General features: G+C 44.1%; 1 protein-coding gene across 1 annotated transcript in view; it reads left to right on the top strand.

Annotated features, from left to right (window-relative positions):
* Positions 1–2,565: 2,565 nt before the first annotated feature.
* thbs4b (thrombospondin 4b) overlaps positions 2,566–21,914 on the top strand; it is a 56,232-nt gene continuing 36,883 nt past the window's right edge. The window contains exons 1-8 of the mRNA XM_060935683.1: positions 2,566–2,868; positions 7,824–8,021; positions 8,243–8,529; positions 16,363–16,465; positions 16,662–16,744; positions 16,841–16,892; positions 17,652–17,800; positions 18,087–18,224. Coding sequence (XP_060791666.1) covers positions 2,790–2,868; positions 7,824–8,021; positions 8,243–8,529; positions 16,363–16,465; positions 16,662–16,744; positions 16,841–16,892; positions 17,652–17,800; positions 18,087–18,224 — 1,089 coding nt within the window. The 5' untranslated portion in view covers positions 2,566–2,789. The remainder of the gene's footprint in view (positions 2,869–7,823; positions 8,022–8,242; positions 8,530–16,362; positions 16,466–16,661; positions 16,745–16,840; positions 16,893–17,651; positions 17,801–18,086; positions 18,225–21,914) is intronic.

Genomic DNA, 21,914 nt, shown 5'->3' with positions numbered 1-21,914 from the left:
TCATCATCTCATTATCTCTAGCCGCTTTATCCTGTTCTACAGGGTCGCAGGCAAGCTGGAGCCTATCCCAGCTGACTACAGGCGAAAGGCGGGGTACACCCTGGACAAGTCGCCAGGTCATCACAGGGCTGACACATAGACACAGACAACCATTCACACTCACGCCTACGGTCAATTTAGAGTCACCAGTTAACCTAACCTGCACATCTTTGGACTGTGGGGGAAACCGGAGCACCCGGAGGAAACCCACGCGGACACGGGGAGAACATGCAAACTCTGCACAGAAAGGCCCTCGCCGGCCACGGGGCTCGAACCCGGACCTTCTTGCTGTGAGGCGACAGCGCTAACCACTACACCGCCGTGCCGCCCTGTGTTAAAGCTAGGGTAAGCAAATTTGGAGAAACCAGCAATAGTCAGGTAGATTTTGGAAGTGTCCAACTGAAAAATCCCTTCAGCCCTCCCTCCAAAACCACTCCTCCAAAACACATGAACACGCACTACCTGACTACTGCTGGAGGATGAGACCATGAGAGTGAGCATTGGGGAGAGGCATATACCTCATGTCTCATTCACATGTAAGAAAACATCTAACATCCTCACAGTAAATATAAACAATCAATATGACTATTGCTAGACTATTGCTGCTTCTCTAACCATTAGGCCATGGCTTCCCCTAGGTAGGTAGACAGATGGGTAGGCCATGCAATCATTTCATAGGCTTTTTACAGCCCTGTGACTGCCTCAGAGAACAGATTTTTTTATTGTCAGAGCATTTCATTTATTCATTGCTGTCGGGATGTGAACATAATTTCAAGAAATATAGCAAAAAATGCTTCTAAAATAAATGGCCAAACCTCATCTCATCTCATCATCTCTAGCCGCTTTATCCTGTTCTACAGGGTCACAGGCAAGCTGGAGCCTATCCCAGCTGACTACGGGCGAAAGGCAGGGTACACCCTAGACAAGTCGCCAGGTCATCACAGGGCTGACACATAGATACAGACAACCATTCACACTCACATTCACACCTACGGTCAATTTAGAGTCACCAGTTAACCTAACCTGCATGTCTTTGGACTGTGGGGGAAACCGGAGGACCCAGAGGAAACCCATGCGGACACGGGGAGAACATGCAAACTCCGCACAGAAAGGCCCTCGTCGGCCACAGGGCTCGAACCCGGACCTTCTTGCTGTGAGGCAACAGCACTAACCACAACACCACCATGCCACCCATGGCCAAACCTAGCTTTATTGAAGTGCTTCTGAAGTGTGTAAGGGACTAAACAGCTAACTATGTAACTAGAAACATGTATTAATGAATACTAGCTAACAAAGGTTAACTAACTGAAACTCCAGCTGCATTTGGCTAAGTTTCTGTAGGTAATGTGACCTTTCTGTATACACTCACTGGCCACTTTATTAGGAAGACCCATTCACCTGCTGGTTTATGCAGTTCTCTAATCAGCCAATCCACAATGCATAAAATCATGCAGATACCAATCAAGAACTTCAGTTAATGTTCACTTCAAACATCTGAATGGGAAAAATTGTGATCTCTGTGACTTTCACTGTGGCAGTTGGTCTGGTTTGAGTATTTCAGAACCTGCTGATCTACTGGGGTTTTCACACACAACAGTCTCTAGAGTTTACACAGAATGGTGCAAAAAAACAAAAAACACTGAGTGAGCGACAGTTCTGTAGGTGGAAACAAATGCCTTGTTGATAAGAGAGGTCAGAGGAAAATGGCCAGATTGGTTCGAGCTCCCAGGAAGGATATAGCACCTCATAGCAACTCTTTACAACCGTGGTGAGCAGAAAAGCATCTCAGCATGCAACAGCAGAAGACCACACTGGGTTCCACTCCTGCAGCCAAAAACAGGAATCTTAGAATCAAGAACAAGTCCTATTAAAGTGGCCAGTGAGTGTAGAACTGTAGATATTTTCAGATTAGTTGTGTCAGTTGTAGACATATAATAAAGTCATTACTCAAGTCAGTTTTCACCAGATGATTTATTTACACTTACTTGAGTAATGTGACTTTTTTGATCTTGAGTAATTTTCTTGAGTACTCAGATCATTCCTGTAGTAATTGCTCGTATGTTTCACCGCCAAAACTTATGTAACTATTGGATGCAATTTAATCTCCATCTTAAAAAAATAATGAGTTCAGTGTAGTAATTTGTCCTATCAGGACAAAGTTTGTGCAATATTTTCTACGAATCACCCAGAACACTAGGAACATCTCAGCTCAATGCAGCACTTTTCCCCAAATCCTGAATGATCCATCATCACATCCATTTTTAACACCTGCCAGTGACAAAACAATGAAAATATGTATACACATGAGAAAGAGATGAAAGGTGAAATGAGTAAAGGGTGAGAGTGATGGGGAACAAATGAAAACTTATAAACTGTGCCAAAACAATTGCAGACATGACTCAAGGCAGTCAGTCCTGGCTCCGCCTCCACAGCGTGGGGCCGCCTGTTAAACTCATAACTCCGCCCACCACAGCTGCTCTAATGTGATAGACAGCCCGTTACTTCATTCTTTTACACACACACACACACACACACACACCATTAAATACACACAGGAGCACATAACCCACCCTTTTCTCCCTCAGAGACACTAGAGAACTTTGAAGGGAAGCAGAACATCTGACTGCAGAGGAACTCATCACTAAATAGACAGTTACTGGATATTTATGTCCCATATTGTACATATACAAACTAATCAAGCTTAGAGACACTTCACAAGACTGACAATACACACAGGGTGTGTGTGAAAAATGACAGGGAGGATGCAGCTTCTTGTAGCCATATCTCTAATTCTTAGTTTAAATTCAGGCGTGGATGCTGAGTCAACCGGTGAGTACGCTTTATAACATTTTTATTATTATCTTCAAAGCCTATAGTACATTATAATATTTTATATTAACTTTTGAAATATTGCACTACCTTAAAACACCTTAAAAATAACTTTCATTGCCCAATATAGCAATACAGTAATTTGTTTCACATTTCACTCACGTTCATTCTGTCTTTCAGGCACCTTCAGTCTCTCTTTCTCATAATGTTCAAATGTTCATCCTCTTTTTTTTTTTGTCCTTCTAACCATCTTCAAGTAGTCTGAACTTGTTTCACTGTGATGGTTTATGAAACTTATAATCATCAAAGTGGTTCAGCTCCGATTACTGCCAATTGTGTGTGTGTGTGTGTCTGTGTGAGTTGAGAGAGAAAGAGAGAGAGCGAGACATAGACACAGAGACAGACAGACAGACAGAGTAACTGCGTACATGACCTAAGCTGTGTGCAGGTTAAACTCATGATGATTTTCGCAGAGTGGAGGAGATCAAATGATACTATAAAATCCAAACAGCACAAAAGCTGACAGTGATACTGATTGAACACTGATATCTGTTTGGCATGCTTGAAACTCATACAGGCTGCTCTGATTGCTACAGTGGATATAAAAAGTGTACACACACTGTTAAAATGATAGATTTTTCTGCTGTAAAAAAAAAATGAGACCACGATAAATAATTTCAAAACTTTTCCCACCTTTAATGTGACCTATAACCTGTACAATTCAATTGCAAAACAAACAAATCTGTTAGGGGGGGAAAACATAAAAATAAAAAACGTACAATAAGCTGGTTGCATAAGTGTACACACCCTTAAACTAATACTTTGTTGAAGCACCTTTTGATTTAATTACAGCATTCAGTCTTTTTGGGTCGGAGTCTGTCGGCCTGCCACATCTAGACTTGGCAATATTTGCCCACTCTTCCTTGCAAAAGCGCTCAAAATTTGTCAGACTCCGAGGGCATCTCTTGTGCACAGCCCACAGATCAGGTCACCCCACAGATTTTCAATTGGATTTAGGTCTGGGCTCTGGCTGGGTCATTCCAAAACTTTAATTTTCTTCTGGTGAAACCATTCTTTTGTTGATTTTGATGTATGCTTGGGGTCACTGTTGTGCTGAAAGATGAAATTCCTCTTCATCTTCAGCTTTCTAGCAGACACCTGAAGGTTTTGGGCCAAAACTGACTGGTATTTAGAACCGTTCATAATTCCCTCCACCTTGACTAAAGCCCCTGTTCCAGCTGAAGAAAAATAACCCCAAAACATGATGCTGCCACCACCATGTTTCAACGTGGGTATGGTGTTCTTTTGGTGATGCGCAGTGTTGTTTTTGTGTCAAACATACACAGCAAAATTCTCAGAGTTAATTTCCCAGTGTTAAGCAAAAGTGTTAAAATATAGAGCTGAAATGACACTGTAAAAAGTTGACTTAATTGTGAAGGAGTCAATTGTGTATTTAGGAAGTGTTAAATTAACACTGCAGAGATTGGGACAAAGCATAGTGTTCAAATTTACTCTCTCAGAGTTGATTTAAAACTATAAAATTTGCTGTGTACCTTTTGAAATTGTGGCCAAAAAGTTCAACCTTGGTTTCATCAGACCATAACATATTTTCCCACATGCTTTAGGGAGAGTTGATGTATTTTTTTTGCAAAATTTAGCCAGGCCTGGATGTTTTTCTTTTTAAGAAAAGGCTTCCGTCTTGTGACCCTACCCTATAGTCCAGACATATGGAGAATACGGGAGATTGTTGTCACATGTAGTACACAATCAGTACTTGCCAGAAATTCCTGCAGCTCCTTCAGTGTTGCTGTAGGCCTCTTGGCAGCCTCCCTGACCAGTTCTCATCTTGTCTTTTCATCAATTTTGGAGGGACGTCCAGTTCTCGGTAATGTCACTGTTGTCCCATATTTTCTCCATGTCTTGATGACTGCCTTCACTGTGCTCCATCGTATATCTAATGCCGTGGAAATGTTTTTGTACCCTTCTCCTGACTGATACCTTTCAACAGTGAGATCCCTTTGATGCTTTGTAAGCTTTCTGCAAACCATGGCTTTTGCTAGAGGATGCAACTGAGTAAATGTCAGGAAAATCCTACTAGGACAGCTGAACTTTATTTGGGGTTAATCAGAATCATTTTAATTGATGGTAGGTGTGTACCCAAAATGACTGGATGCTGTAATTAAATCAAAAGGTGTTTCAACAAAGTATTAGTTTAAGGGTGTGCACACTTATGCAACCAGCTTATTGTACGTTGTTGGTTTTTTATGTTTTTCCCCCAACAGATTTGTTTGTTTTTCAATTGAACTGTACAGATTATAGGTCGCATTAAAGGTGGGAAAAGTTTTGAAATTATTTATCGTGGTCTCATTTTTTTACATAAAAAAAACTATCATTTTAATGGGGTGTGTACACTTTGTACATCCACTGTACTTGTTTTGCCTAGTTAAATCCTTGAAACTTATCTTCGCTTGCACATCTGCTCTGTTTCCATAAGTTTATTCTGACCAGTGATGTAAGGCTTCATTCTACATTGACGTCACCCTGCCATACTATACACAGATGACTTGGCTTTGTAAATCCCATTTTCCAATCATTTAGCTATAACACACTCTTGAATGTGGATATCTACGCATGTTCGTCCTCTAAAAAAACAAGAAACATCTGTTCAGAGCTGTAGCTGCGTCAGTGATTGTTGCTCCCTGAACAGCTGTGTCTGTGTCAGTGACTGTTTGCTCCTGGATCCATGAGGTAGACTCTCCTGGACGGCAGAGGCCTACATCCCTAGATCATCCTTTGTCAATTCAATGTCCTTCAGTATAGACAGATCAGAACCTATCAGATATATCATACCTAAATAGACACTAATTCTAAGCCTCAAATATTCTGCCTCAATCTGCCATAAATCACACATTATTCCTGATCATAAACTCTATACATAGTATTCTTAGAATAAAAAAAAAGAAAGAAAGATGGTATTATTGTTGTGTATAAGTTTAAATGGCCATTTTACCCTGATTTGATTAATTTCATCCCTTAGGCTTTATGGTCATCTGGATTTGATGTGAGATGTATTGCACACACACACACACACACACACACACGCACAAAACACATATGTTAGTGATTTTTAACTGTCTGCATGAAAACAATCTTGAATGCACTAACCTAAAGCAGTAGGCATTCATGATTGGTCACAGCAGCTGGTGCCGAGCTCTGATTGGTTCAACGGGTTGACCTCAAGCTCCTCTCATTCATCTTTCATTTACAGAGAGAGAAAAAAATTTTGATACGGTCATGGACTGCGTTTCCTGCCTCTTTATTTTATTGCCCCAGTCTCAGAACCCAAAAAGCTTTTCAGCCTTTCAGTAGCCAGAAAGACAGACAGTAGTTAGAACTGATTAGGTGCTTGTAAAAGTAATGGCACAGCAACCACAGCACAGCAACCAACTCAGCAAACACAAACATGATAATATTAGCTTTGGAATAAGCACAAAAAGCCATGACCCAGCATGAATGGGGGAAATGATTTAGGAATTTGCCAAAGCTTGCACACAGGTATGGCATTTCAACTAACATCCTGGAAAAAAAAATTGGGTCTTGGGTTAAACGCTGGCGACTTCCCTGAGCAGGTCGCTAAGCACATGAAAGTCTGAACTCAGTTGCTGGACTTGCCTCAACACACACCTTTATTATAATAAACGGAGACATAAATAACAGCCCTGTTCAGGACCCAAAAGCCAATGGCCAATAGCCACCGCCATAACAACCGACATCTGTATTTGCAGTTTCAGGCAATGAAATCATTGTTACCACTGGTCAAAGGGGGTAACTTCTGGAAATGTTAAATGAATCACTTACAGTAAAATAGAAGTCTATTTGAATAACAGTCAATCTGAATAAACATTAAAATGTAGGCTACTGATGGTGGTGCAGTGGTTAGCACTGTCACCTCAAAGCAAAAAGGTTCCGGGTTCTCAATAGGGGCCTTTCTGTATGGAGTTTGTATGTTCTCCTCGTGTCTGTGTGGATTTCTTCCGGGCTTCCGGTTTCCCCCACCATCCAAAGACATGCAGTTAGGTTAACTGGCTACTCTAAATTGCTCATAGGTGTGAATGTGTGTGAATGGTGGAGAGGAGAAAACCTTTATAATAATCCAGTAAAAGGCAACGAGAAACCACTACTGTAATTCTTCCCTAGAAGCTTTGTGGCCACGTCACTGCAGTGATATGACAAATAGAGAGAGAGAGAGTTTTCATGACACTTTTTGGGTTTAGCTATTATCAACCTCAATGATATTTTAAAGATTGAGGTTATAACTTATTTATGCCAAATAGCACCAAGTTCAGGCTTCAAATTACATATTTTAAATGATCCAGCATAATAATGATATTGAATATCAAAGTCCTCTGGAAATCTCTTTCAGGAGTTGGGATGACTGTATCTGAATGCTATTTCATCAGAGTGACCCTAAGAAAGCACAAAGAACTGCTGATGTTTTACCTCCCTGAACATTTAACATAGAAAGATAGCCAATATTTAAATAGGAAATCTGATAGGACCTAAACTAAATCCTTGCAGGACATCTTAGGTTATAGTTAAAAATTCTGATCAAACATCCCCTCATTCATATTTCTGGAATCATCTATGCAAAGGGGCCACAAACCATGAATCTATTCCTATATCAAATCTCATGTTCCACTTTCAAACCAGTAATTCTTGGAGAACTGTTACAATGCTGTCTTCCACTAAATTTGGTTATGTTAGTGCATGTTGGCTATCTGCAGAAAATTATGGACACTTCCAGGCAATGTCAAGGTTGATTTCAAACTGTTTAATAGTTACACACTTTGCTCAAATCCATATGCATTTGGCTAAACAACATATGGCTAAAATTAGTTTGTTACAGTCCCCAGTTCCTGTTACCACATGTAAAACAGAACTGTTTACCTCTGCAGTGTATAACCTCCTGACATCACCAGACTGTCTGCCAGATCTCCTGCATGGAGGTTTGGCAGAACAGGGAGTAACGGAGCTCTTCCTGCTTGCAACATTTCGCCTGCAACCCCGAACTGGAACCAGTGTTTTTGGGCTCTATAATCCACAAGACAACAGCAAATACTTTGAGTTCACCATTATGGGCAAACTGAACAAAGGTGAGCATGTTTTAATGGTATGGAAACAATTCAAACAAGTGTTTCAGTGACTTTAGAATCATGTCTTCACTGCTGTGTCTCACTGGAAGAGCTGAAGTACAACCTCCTGAACGGATTCCACCGATTTCTCTCTTTTTCATTCCTCTCCTCCCTGTCCTTGCCATTATTACCATCTATGAATTTCAATCTCAAAAATTCTTGATGTCTCTTTCTATGACTAGCTACACTACGTTACCTGCGCATTGATGGCAGGGTGGCCACTGTCACCTTTAACAACCTCAAACTGGCAGACGGAGAGAAGCACAACCTCCTTTTTCACCTGAAGGGCCTGGAGGTTCCATACAGCCAGGGGTCTTTTCCACCTGGCCAAGCAACTTTGCCAGTGCCAGGGGTGGACTTGCATCTGGACTGCCGATTGGTGGAGACATTGAGAGATTTACCAGCAGTGTTCAATGGGCTCAGGAACAACCAGGGTGTGGAACTGAAAACCATGCGGAAAAAAGCACAGGTAAGTACAAAACAGCAAGACACACCAACAAAGGAAAACATAAATAGCTGTGCGCACACACAATGCAGGTTTATAAGCTTTATTTTTGTCAAAAACATCCTCTTTTTCTGGAAACTTTCTGTACTTCCCCTAAATTTTACAACCCCAAATCAGAAAAAGGTGGGCCAGTATATTGAAATTGAAATTAAATCTGAAAACAATGATTTATAAATCATATTTGACCTGTATTGCACTCAAAACAATACAACAACATTCTTTGATATTTTAATTCATGAATTTTGTTGTTTTATCAAAATAAACACATTTCATAAAAAAGTTGGGACAGTAAAGCATTTACCACTTTGTAATGTTGCCATTCCTTCTCACAACACTTAAAATATGTTGATGGACTGAAGACACCAAGTGATGAAGTGTTTCAGGTGTTATTTTGTCCCATTCTTCCTGCAAACTGGTCTTAAGGTGTGCAACAATACGGGGTCGTCGGTGTTATATTTTTGTTTCAGAATTCACCACATATTCTCTATTGGGGACAGAGGGAACAGGCACCCTCTTCTTCCACAGCCATGCCTTTGTATTGTGTGCAGAATGTGGTTTTGCAGTGTCTTGTTGAAATATCCCTGGAAAAGATGTCGTCTTGAAGGCAGCACATGTTGCTCCAAAATCTCAGTGTACTTCTCTGCATTAATGCTGCCATCAGAAATGTAAGTTACCTTTGCCAAGGACACTGATACGACTCCATACCATGACAGACTCTGGCTTTTGGACTTGTTGCTGGTAACAGTTTCGATGGTCCTTTTCATCTTTGGTCTGGAACATATGGTGTCTGTTTCTTACAAAAATATACCTGGAATACTCATTCATCTGATCACAATACATGTTTCTACTGTGTGATGGTCCATCCCAGATGCCGCTAAGCCCAGAGAAGTCAACAGAGCTTCTGGACACAATTAACATAAGGCTTCTTTTTTGTACAGTAAAATTTTAACTGGCATTTCTGGATGTAACTCCGTATTGTAGTGCTTGACAAAAGGTTTGCCAAAGTAGAGCGCATCAGCTATAGATGAATGACCATTCTTGATGAAGTACCATCTGAGGTATGAGAGATCACAGGTGTTCAACTTAGGCTTGTGCCCTTGCCCTTTACACACCGAAATTCCTCCACATTCTTTAAATCTTTTAATGCTATTGTGGCAGCGGGGGCGTGGTCAAGCGCCGGTCTGTGACAGGAGGGCGGAGTCAGGGAAGGTAAGTGGCAGAATCACTACACCTGATGTCAATTAACCTGTGTTTGTGTGTCTTCCCAGTGACCGTGCCCTATATAAAGAGAGAGAGAGCAGAGGAAGGCAGCTCTCTCCTGAACCAGCCAACTGGTGTGTTCTGTAGGACTGGACTATATTTGTGTCTGAAAAGAACAAATAAATATAACTATGGAACTTCATTCTGGCCTGCCGTCTTTCTGTGCTCCTCCCCCTCCTACGAACCGCTACAGTGGTGCTGAAACCCGGGACGGAGCACAGGAAAAGAACAGCCCCATGGAGTCCTCCCCCTTCGCGGACCTGGTCCACGCCCTTGCCACGGCCCAGCAGAGCCAGCACCAGGCGCTAATCACCCTCCAGAAGGAGCAAGAGCACCGGTTCGAGGCCCTGGTGCTGGTGCAGCAGGAAGATCGTCAGGCGTTCCGGCACCTCCTCGCTTCGGCGGGGTCCACCAGCGCTCCCATCCCCCCCACACTAACCAAGATGGGCCCGCAGGACGACCCCGAGGCATTCATCACGCTCTTCGAGCAAGTCGCGGAGACCTCGGGGTGGCCGATGGAGCAGCGCGTGGCGCGCCTTCTTCCCCTGCTAACAGGAGAGGCGCAGCTGGCCACGCTACAGCTCCCCGCCGACCGCTGGCTGGCCTACGCGGACCTTCGCCGGGCCATCCTCCAGCAGGTGGGGTGCACCCCCGAACAACAATGACAGCGCTTCCGCGCTCTGCGGCTGGAGGAAGTCGGCCGGCTGTTCGCGTTTGGCCGGCAGCTCCGGGACGCCTGCTGGCGGTGGTTGAGGGCCAACAACCGCGACGCCGAGGGAATCCTCGATCAGGTGGTGCTGGAGCAGTTCATCGGCCGCCTGCCAGAGGGAACCGCAGAGTGGGTCCAGTGCCACCGCCTGGCGTCACTGGATCAGGCCATCGAGTTGGCGGAGGACCATCTGACGGCTGTTCCGATGGCAGGACAGCGGACATCCTCTTCTCTCCTCTCCTCTCTCTCTCTCTCTCCCCCTCTCTCCTCCTGTGTCTCGTTCTCGCCCCATTTCCCCACCGCGGAGGCGGGGGCCGGCCCCACCCCGGCCCGCCCGTCGCACCTGCGGTGTTCTCCCGTTTTTCCCTTCTGTGTCTGTCTCTTCCCCCCCCTCAGGTGAGTGAGCCCCAGGGCGCCGTGCAGAGAGGAAGCCCGGGCCGGTTTGCTGGCGCTGCGGGGAGCCGGGCCACCTCCAACAGCAATGTTCGGCAATGGAAGTGGGCGCGGTGGTTTGGATCCCCGACGTGCCAGGAGCTGCCCTCGATTGGGCCAGAGCGTATCGCATACCGGTGAGTATCCAAGGGGATACATATCAGGCGTTGGTGGATTCCGGTTGTAATCAGACCTCAATTCACCAAAGCCTGGTGCAAGACGAGGCATTGGGGGGAGCACAGGGGGTGAAGGTGTTGTGTGTGCACGGGGATGTTCACAGCTACCCATTGGTGTCGGTCCACATTTTGTTCCGAGGGGAAAAATTTATGGTAAAGGCGGCGGTTAATCCTCGCCTCACCCACTCGATAATTTTGGGGACTGATTGGCTGGGATTCGGGGAGTTGATGAGTCATCTAGTGAAGAGTGGGTCCTGCCATAGGTCAGCAGGGGGAGGTCCCGGTGTCGCTTTGGCGGGAGCAGCTGTCGCAGAGCCGGCTACGTCATCTCCGCGTCAGAGTGAGGAGCCGCCAGCTCCTCCTCCCTCTCTCGGGGAATCCCTTGCGGATTTCCCGTTAGAGCAGTCGCGAGACGAGACTCTGCGGCATGCGTTTGACCAAGTGAGAGTAATCGATGGTCAAATGCTCCTGCCAAACGCCACCCCGTCCTTCCCCTATTTTTCTATTATGAAAGATAGATTATACCGAGTGACGCAGGACACTCAGACGAAAGAGCAAATCACACAGCTTTTGATTCCAAAAAGCCGCCGGGAATTGGTATTCCAGGCGGCTCACTTTAATCCCATGGCTGGACACTTAGGGCAGGATAAGACACTAGCCTGAATAATGGCCCGATTCTATTGGCCGGGGATTCGCGGCGATGTCCGTAGGTGGTGTACGGCGTGCCGCGAATGCCAGTTAGTAAATCCAGCGGCCATTCCAAAAGCGCCTTTGCGCCCCCTACCATTAATCGAGACCCCATTCGAAAGAATTGGGATGGATCTCGTCGGGCCATTAGATCGGTCAACACGAGGGTACCGCTTTATATTAGTTCTGGTGGACTATGCAACGCGATACCCGGAAGCGGTGCCTCTTCACAATATCTCAGCACGCAGTATTGCGGAGGCACTCTTCCGCGTCATCTCCCGAGTTGGAATCCCGAAAGAGATTCTGACTGACCAAGGCACCTTGTTTATGTCACAAACACTGAGCGAACTGTATGGGCTATTAGGTATTAAGCCGATCCGCACCAGCGTTTATCACCCACAAACAGACGGTTTAGTTGAACGGTTCAATCGCACCCTCAAGAATATAATTAAAAAATTCGTAAGTGAGGACGCACATAACTGGGATAAATGGCTCAAACCCTTGTTATTTGCAGTGCGAGAGGTCCCCCAAGCCTCCACGGGGTTCTCCCCATTTGATTTGTTATACGGGCGTAAGCCGCGCGGCATTTTAGATGTGCTGCGAGAAAATTGGGAGGAGGGACCTTCACCAAGTAAAAATGCAATTCAATACGTTATTGACCTGCGCGCAAAACTCCACATGCTCACACACCTAACCCAGGGGAATTTGCGGCAGGCCCAAGAACGGCAAACCCGCCTGTACGACAGGGGTACGCGCCTTAGGGAGTTCGCACTGGGAGATAAAGTACTCGTACTGTTGCCCACATCGAGCTCCAAATTGATCGCCAAGTGGCAAGGACCCTTTGAGGTCACACGGCGAGTCGGGGACGTCGACTACGAGGTGAGGCGAATGGACAGGGGTGGGGCGCTACAGATTTACCACCTCAATCTACTCAAAATCTGGAACAAGGAGATCCCCATAGCATTGGTGTCGGTGGTTCCGGAGAAGGCGGAGCTGGGGCCGGAGGTTCAAAAGGGCGCATTAGCATCGCATACCTCTCTGATCCCCTGTGGAGACCACCTCTCCCCGACCCAACTCGCGGAGGTTGCCCAGTTGCAGACCGAGTTTTCGGACGTGTTCTCGCCCCTGCCCGGCCGCACCGACCTCATAGAGCACCACGTTGAGACGCCCCCGGGGGTGGTAGTGCGTAGCCGCCCTTACAGGCTGCCCGAACACAAGAAAAAAGTGGTTCGGGAAGAATTCGAGGCCATGCTCGAGATGGGCATCGTCGAGGAGTCCCACAGTGACTGGAGCAGCCCAGTGGTCTTGGTTCCCAAGGCCGACGGGTCGGTCCGGTTCTGTGTGGACTACAGAAAAGTCAACGCGGTGTCTAAATTCGACGCGTACCCAATGCCTCGTATTGATGAGTTGCTCGATCGGCTAGGCACGGCTCGCTTTTACTCGACACTGGATTTGACAAAGGGTTATTGGCAGATCCCCTTGACTCCATTATCCCGAGAAAAAACAGCCTTTTCCACACCGTTCAGCTTACACCAGTTTGTCACACTTCCTTTTGGGCTGTTTGGGGCGCCCACTACGTTTCAGCGGCTGATGGACAGGGTCCTCCACCCCCACGCCACCTATGCGGCCACATACCTCGATGATATCATTATTTATAGTAATGACTGGCAGCGGCACGTACAACACCTGAGGGCCGTCCTTCAGTTGCTGAGGCGAGCGGGTCTCACAGCCAACCCAAAGAAGTGTGCAATTGGGCGGGTGGAAGTACAGTATCTGGGCTTCCACTTGAGCAACGGGCAGGTGCGTCCCCAAATTAACAAGACAGCAGCAATTGCGGCCTGCCCGAGGCCCAAGACCAAAAAGGGGGTGAGACAGTTCCTGGGGCTGGCTGGCTACTATCATAGGTTTATACCTAATTATTCGGACGTCACCAGCCCGCTGACTGATCTTACTAAAAAGGGGGCACCAGATCCGCTCCAGTGGATGGAGCAATGCCAGCGGGCTTTCTCTGAGGTAAAGGCTGCACTGTGCGGGGGGCCACTATTACACTCCCCTGACTTTTCTCTCCCTTTTATGTTACCAGGCTTTTAGATAGAGGGGCGTCTGGGCGTCTTTTCGACGCCCTGTACTGAAAAAAACAAGAAATTGGACGCCCTACTTTTTAGTACGACGCCCTAAAGACGCCCTAATATTTCCGCCCGTGTTATGTCCGGTAACTTAGCTGAATATGTTAAAAAATCGCCGAGTCTGAGCTTTCCGAGGATCTACAAGCTTTGTTGACACCGCCATTTTGGAAATTTCAGAAGTCTCGCTTTGACAGCTGTCTTTCCCGAAGACGCCCAGGGTTACCATAGCAACAGCACGAGCCCAGAGTACAAAATATAGGCACCCGCCGCAGAGCTACAGAAACACGCGTTTCTATGGCTGCACTAATTTCAAAGTTGTGAGAGCCCTCGTTATAAATAAATGGGTTATTAAATAAATTTGGTGTACAAAGCACTTGTAATATGCGTTCCCAGAGCAGAGGGGGAAAAGATGTATGCCTAGGAGACACTGGCATAAATATCCAGACAATATAGCCGTAGACTATATTGCCGCAGCTAAATGTGGAATGTAGTCTATAGAAAACCGGCCTTACCTGACATGTTATTTATCCCGAATAAATCCTTTTAACAGTAAATAACACATTTTCATGCAGATTTTCCCAACATTACAGGCTACGTAGTGGAGAGTGTGGTAGTCGAGCTGGCGGGTAGTATTTCTAGTAGGCTAAACAATAATCAAATACGACACGTTCTAAAGGATGCTGGGATTCCAAAGTTGTACCTCAAGGCCCCCAGGCGGTTGTAAACATATTGTTGCCAGTGGACTGTTGCAGTGAAACCATTTTGTTTACATTAAGACATTAAAGAAAGTTGTTTTACCTAAAATGAATCTGGCTTGAATTTTTCCATGCACACATGCCTCCCCCCAGTCCAGCCTTACTATTGATACAAGAATGTTGTAACAAAGGCAAAAACACTTGGCTGTATTGCTCAAAATTTGCTGTCAAAATGAAGGAAATAGCATTTGAGAGCATTAGAAATTTCAAAATTTTCCGGGGGAGTACCCCCGGAACCCCCTAAAACACTCGTGCCAGCGGCGCTCAACGCGCCGCTACACCTCGCCACATACAGTGACACCTGCAAAAAAGTTAGACTCCCTAAAAAAAAATCCTGCCTAAAAGCCTGTATGTTACAGATGGATGTGTTGGACAGAGGGCTGGGGGCCGTGTTGTCCCAGGAGGTGGAGGGGGAGGATCGTCCCGTGCTGTACATCAGCAGAAAGCTGTCGGTTCGCGAGGGGCACTACAGCACAATAGAAAAGGAGTGCCTCGCGATCAAGTGGGGGGTCCTCGCCCTCCGCTAGTACCTGCTGGGACACCCTTTCACCCTCTGTTCGGACCACGCGCCCCTCCAGTGGTTCCACCGCATGAAGGATGCCAACGCGCGGATCACCCGTTGGTATCTGGCACTCCAACCCTTTAATTTCAAGGTGATCCACAGGCCGGGGGCGCAGATGGTTGTGGCGGACTTTCTCTCCCGTCAACGGGGGGGGAGTCGGCTGCAGGCCGAACGGCTGCCCGGCCTGAGTCGGGCGGTGGGGGTATGTGGCAGCGGGGGCGTGGTCAAGCGCCAGTCTGTGACAAGAGGGCAGAGTCAGGGAAGGTAAGTGGCAGAATCACTACACCTGATGTCAATTAACCTGTGTTTGTGTGTCTTCCCAGTGACCGCGCCCTATATAAAGAGAGAGAGAGCAGAGGAAGGCAGCTCTCTCCTGAACCAGCCAACTGGTGTGTTCTGTAGGACTGGACTATATTTGTGTCTGAAAAGAACAAATAAATATAACTATGGAACTTTATTCTGGCCTGCCGTCTTTCTGTGCTCCTCCCCCTCCTACGAACCGCTACAGCTATTATGCACCATAGAGGGTGAAAGATCCAAATCCTTTCATATCATTCTTTGAGGGAACATTGTTTTTAAACATTTCAATAATTTTCTTATGCATTTGTTGACAAACTGGAGATCCTCGGCCCATTTTTGCTCCTCAAAAACTAGGCCTTTCCTGGATACTGATTTTGTACCAAATCATGATTACAATCACCTGTTGACATCACCTGTTTCAAATCACATCATTATTTAATTGTTTTACCTCACTACTAGCCCTAAATTGCCCCTGTCACAACTTTTTTTGGAATATGTTGCAGGCCTAAATCACAGGAATGGATGTATATAAACAAATAAAATGAAGTTGACCAGGTAAAACATAAAATATCTTGGGTTCATACTGTCTGCAATGAAATACAAGTCAAAATAAATTTAGAAATCACTGCTTTCTTTTTTTTATTTGCATCTTCCATGCAGTCCCAACTTCTTCTGATTTGGGGTCGCACTTATATTTTAAATTTTAATTCTATTATATACATATATCACATAAATATAAAACTGCACATACATTCCTTACAATCATGTTTTTTTTTCCAATATTTGGCAGGAGGAGCTGGAGGAGCTGAAACTGGCTTATGGTGATTCGATAGAGAATGTTGCATCGCTGCAGGGCTGCCACACCCACCAGAGCGACTCTGTACAGACACTAGGTAGAGACACATAAAAATAACACCTGTTAAAGTTTGTATCCTAACCAGGACCCAGTTAACTGAGAGGATAATACCAAAAACAGATTTTTTTTAAAAAAGATAATGATCGATAATCATGATAATTTTCTGTTTACCACTAAAGACAACCTTTATACTTTTTAAAAACTGGATCCTGATGTAAGTCAAATTTTTCCAGGGCTCAATACTAAGCAGCTGACCAGTCAGATGCTGGAGCTCACCAAAGTCATCAATGAGCTGAAGGATGTGCTTGTGCAACAGGTAAGGTATTATTTGAATGGATATTCTCCCATTGTGTTGTATCATGTTTTGATTTGATTCTCTTTGATTCCGAACCTTATTTCTTTGTATTTACAGGTGAAAGAGACTGCCTTCCTCAGAAACACAATCTCTGAGTGTCAAGCATGTGGTAAGACACTTTTCTAACCAAAAGGTTAGACATGTTTAGACATTTAACCAGCCGACCCTAACATTTGTTTCCACATGTGGTAACCAAATGGTCTAACCACAAGTCAAAATAGCCCAAAGCACCAGCAAGAGTTTTTTCAGAAACCTGTACTGCATAGTATTTTTCCTACTCTAATAGACCTGATATTTGTCTGCTTAGACATAAAAACTAGGGGGGAAAAATGCTCTCATAAAAGTGGTCCTATAGGGCTGGATTTGGAGAATAGAGCCTCAAAGGCAGTCATTCAGTCCTCATATTGGAGTCACTGTTTATTTTGTATTTATTAATGAATGATTATCCTCAAGGGCGGCACGGTGGTGTAGTGGTTAGCACTGTCACCTCACAGCAAGAAGGTCCTGGGTTCAAGCTCAGTGACTGACGAGGGCCTTTCTGTGTGGAGTTTGCATGTTCTCCCCGTGTCTGTGTGGGTTTTCTCCGGGTGCTCCGGTTTCCCCCAAAGACATGCAGGTTAGGTTAACTGGTGGCTCTAAATTGACCGTAGGTGTGAATGGTTGTTTGTCTCTGTGTCAGCCCTGCGATGACCTGGCGACTTGTTCAGGGTGTACCCCGTCTCTCGCCCATAGTCAGCTGGGATAGGCTCCAGCTTGCCTGCGACTCTGTACAGGATAAGCGGCTACAGATAATGGATGGATGGATGGATGGATGGATGGATGGATGGATATCCTCAATAAATGTGCAATCTGGGCGGTTGTGTTGCAGGGCTGGGTGGTACTACGGTGAAGCAGCATTGTGCTCCTGGTGTATGTTTCCGTCCTGACATGTGTATTGAGACGGAGGAAGGAGTGGAGTGTGGCCCCTGTCCTGATGGATACACTGGAGATGGCTACAGCTGTGATGATGTTGATGAGGTACCACTTCACTAGATCATGAAAACATGACAATCTGTTCAATCAAATTTGGATTAAATGACAATTATCTTCTGATATAAACATGTAAGATTTTCATGATACTCACCTGGTTACTTGTTCAGAACATTCTAAGGTTATGATCTAATTTCAAGAAAATCATCCATTATTAATTGGCACTCAAAAAAGTATCAATTTTTATCGTCCCCCCCGTTAGTATTTCCCTTAGGAACATCTCCTGTATTTGAACCCTTTGTTGTGTGTGTGTCTGTGTCTGTGTGTGTTACAGTGCCAGTTTAACCCCTGTTTTCCCGGTGTGAAATGCGTAAACACGGCTCCAGGTTTCCGCTGTGAGGCGTGTCCTAGAGGATACACCGGCCATCCAGTGGAAGGTGTAGGAGCGGCTTTTGCACAGACACACAAACAGGTTGGTGTGTGAATATTAGGGATGTAGCTGGATATGAATATGTTATTCGGATTGAACAGATTGTGTGATTTAAACAGATACAAATGCAAAAATATAAATAGGAGCCCACTATTCATTTTTCTTTTTCGTTTTCAAGAAGCTTGCCAGAAATGTTCACAGGGCATCAGTTGAAACTAAAGCTGTGCATTGGGACTCATATCTGTGGGATGCACAAAAAAATACTTGCATGTTTTGTTGTGGGTTTTTTTAATTTCATGCGGGGGCAAGCAAGCTGTCATATAGAAAGCTCAATTAAAAAGACCATGTTTATTAATATGCAGCAGTCCTTTGTAACTGTATGACGAGGGTCATGGTGGTTTGTTTACATTTTGGAAATTTGATCGAAATAAATTGATTAGAAAATTTTGCAGGCAGAAACAATCAAAAATAATAACCTCTAAAGCAGGATAAAATAAAACATTACTATCCTGTGCATATCTCTAGTAGACCAATTGTTCTTAGTTAAAATTTTTAATAAAGCCACGCCCACTTCAGGTTTAATGTTGTGCTCAACTAGAACTCATAACTCGGAATTTAAGAAATCCAACTCGGAAAAATCAAAGAAAACATCCCTCAGCTCAGAATTCCAACTCAGAAAGTCAGGGAAGTCTCGTCAATCCTGAGTTCAGCATATGAAATTCACTTAAGCTTCAAATAAGTTGTTTTAGCTCAATTAATTCAATGACATATTAGCTTGTTAAATCTATTACTAGGTAATAGATTTATATTCCAGGTAAAATTACTTGGTAATATTATTAAGTTAAAAACAAGATCAACTGTGAGCTACTGCTCACTTACATATCCCCCGCTCTCGCTTATATCAGAACGCAAGCAATCAAAGGAATAGGACGCTTATTATGAATGTTGACTTCAACAAATAATTAACCCTGGAACAAGTAAATAAAGAGCAGTGTCTCTCCCCAGGGATTTCAAATAGCATCCTGGTAAACTGTCATTTTGAAATAGCATTTTGCTTCTTGAAATAGCGTCAAAATCCAACCTATATGTCTCGTAAATACATCCAGTCGGTAAACAGGAAGTTGATGTGTGACAGACCTGAAAACAGTATACATGGTATAGAGCCCCAAGCTGAAGTTTGGTACCAAATATCAAGCAGTTGTGATTTGTAGGTGCTGAGAAAAGTGTTACTAAAATTTTGTAAATCCATGCTATATGTTTTGTAAATACATTCAGTCGATAAACAGGAACTTGATGTGCGACAGACCTGAAAATGGTAAACACAGTACAGTGGTGCTTGAAAGTTTGTGAACCCTTTAGAATTTTCTATATTTCTGCATAAATATGACCTAAAACATCATCATATTTTCACACAAGTCCTAAAAGTAGATAAAGAGAACCCAGTTAAACAAATGAGACAAAAATATTATATTTGGTCATTTATTTATTGAGGAAAATGATCCAGTATTACATATCTGTGAGTGGCAAAAGTATGTGAACCTCTAGGATTAGCAGTTAATTTGAAGGATGAAATTAGTGTCAGGTGTTTTCAATCAATGGGATGAAAAATCAGGTGTGAGTGGGCACCCTGTTTTATTTAAAGAACAGGGATCTATCAAAGTCTGATCTACACAACACATGTTTGTGGAAGTGTATCATGGCACGAAAAAAGGAGATTTCTGAGGACCTCAGAAAAAGCGTTGTTGATTCTCATCAGGCTGGAAAAGGTTACAAAACCATCTCTAAAGAGTTTGGACTCCACCAATCCACAGTCAGACAGATTGTGTACAAATGGAGGAAATTCAAGACCATTGTTACCCTCCCCAGGAGTGGTCCACCAACAAAGATCACTCCGAGAGCAAGGCGTATAATAGTTGGCGAGGTCACAAAGGCCCCCAGGGTAACTTCTAAGCAACTGAAGGCCTCTCTCACATTGGCTAATATTAATGTTCATGAGTCCACCATCAGGAGAACACTGAACAGCAATGGTGTGCATGGCAGGTTTGCAAGGAGAAAGCCACTGCTCTCCAAAAAGAACATTGCTGCTCACCTGCAGTTTGCTAAAGATCACGTGGACAAGCCAGAAGGCGATTGGAAAAATTTTTGTGGACGGATGAGACCAAAATAAAACTTTTTGGTTTAAATGAGAAGCGTTATGTTTGGAGAAAGGAAAAGACTGCATTCCAGCATAAGAACCTTATCCCATCTGTGAAACATGGTGGTGGCAGTATCATGGTTTGGGCCTGTTTTGCTGCATCTGGGCCAGGACGGCTTGCCATCATTGATGGAACAATGAATTCTGAATTATACCAGCGAATTCTAAAGGAAAATGTCAGGACATCTGTCCATGAACTGAATCTCAAGAGAAGGTGGGTCATGCAGTAAGACAACGACCCTAAGCACACAAGTCGTTCTACCAAAGAATGGTTAAAGAAGAATAAAGTTAATGTTTTGGAATGGCCAAGTCAAAGTCCTGACCTTAATCTAATCAAAATGTTGTGGAAGGACCTGAAGCAAACAGTTCACGTGAGGAAACCCACCAACATCCCAGAGTTGAAGCTGTTCTGTATGGAGGAATGGGCTAAAATTCCTCCAAGCCGGTGTGCAGGACTGATCAACAGTTACCGGAAACGTTTAGTTGCAGTTATTGCTGCACAAGGGGGTCACACCAGATACTGAAAGCACAGGTTCACATACTTTTGCCACTCACAGATATGAAATATTGGATCATTTTCCTCAATAAATAAATGACCAAGTATAATATTTTTGTCTCATTTGTTTAATTGGGTTCTCTTTATCTACTTTTAGGACTTGTGTGAAAATCTGATGATGTTTTAGGTCATATTTATGCAGAAATATAGAAAATTCTAAAGGGTTCACAAACTTTCAAGCACCACTGTATATGACTCCAAGCTGAAGTTTGGTACCAAGTACCGAGTGGCTACAATTTGTGGTTGCTGAGAAAAAAGGTGTCTTGCATGGACAGAAGTATGGAGATATGGATGAACAGAGGTAAATAAACTAGTATACCCCCCCCTTCTTCGGAGCAGGGGTATAATGATGTAATTCCAAGTTCCAAATTCCTGCTTCCAAGTTACATTGAATGCTACATAAATCCAAATACAGATACAGATATAGATATTTGGAGCACTACACAAATAAAGATTGAGCATTTTAAAGTGTATGTGTTTGTACAGTCAAATGATTTTGTTGTAAATGTGTTTCTTGATTTTGTTATGATTGTATATATTTAGCTCATCTGGCCATAAGGCCGATGAGGTACTGCCACGGCGTGGTGTCTGTCATCCGTCCATCCGTCGTCCGTTGCCCACAATTCAGTTAAATCGTATCTCCTCTGTCAATTCTCCACAGAGTTCCATTCCAATTGTTTTGTTTGAAAGAATGCATCACTCCACACAAAACTTGGTCAATGTTTTGTCAATTTTTTTTGCCAGTGAGTTAGTAATTAGGCCAAATGAACGAATTTTCCAGGCCTCTCACTAGAATTTTATCTCCTCTCTCATTTCTCGTCCAATTTCAGTTCTGATTGATGTTTTGGGTAGATCTTCCCATGAGGAACAAAACTTGGTTGTTTGTTTGTTGATTTTCCTGTTGTAAACAATTTGTTTACAACTTTGTTTATTTTCAGTTCAATCTTATCTCCTCCATCAATTCTCAATGGTTTGCAGTTCT

Source organism: Neoarius graeffei, chromosome 12 (assembly GCF_027579695.1).
Source record: "Neoarius graeffei isolate fNeoGra1 chromosome 12, fNeoGra1.pri, whole genome shotgun sequence".
In the NCBI taxonomy this organism is placed as follows: Eukaryota; Metazoa; Chordata; class Actinopteri; order Siluriformes; family Ariidae; genus Neoarius; species Neoarius graeffei.
This window is presented reverse-complemented; position numbering and strand designations above follow the sequence as displayed.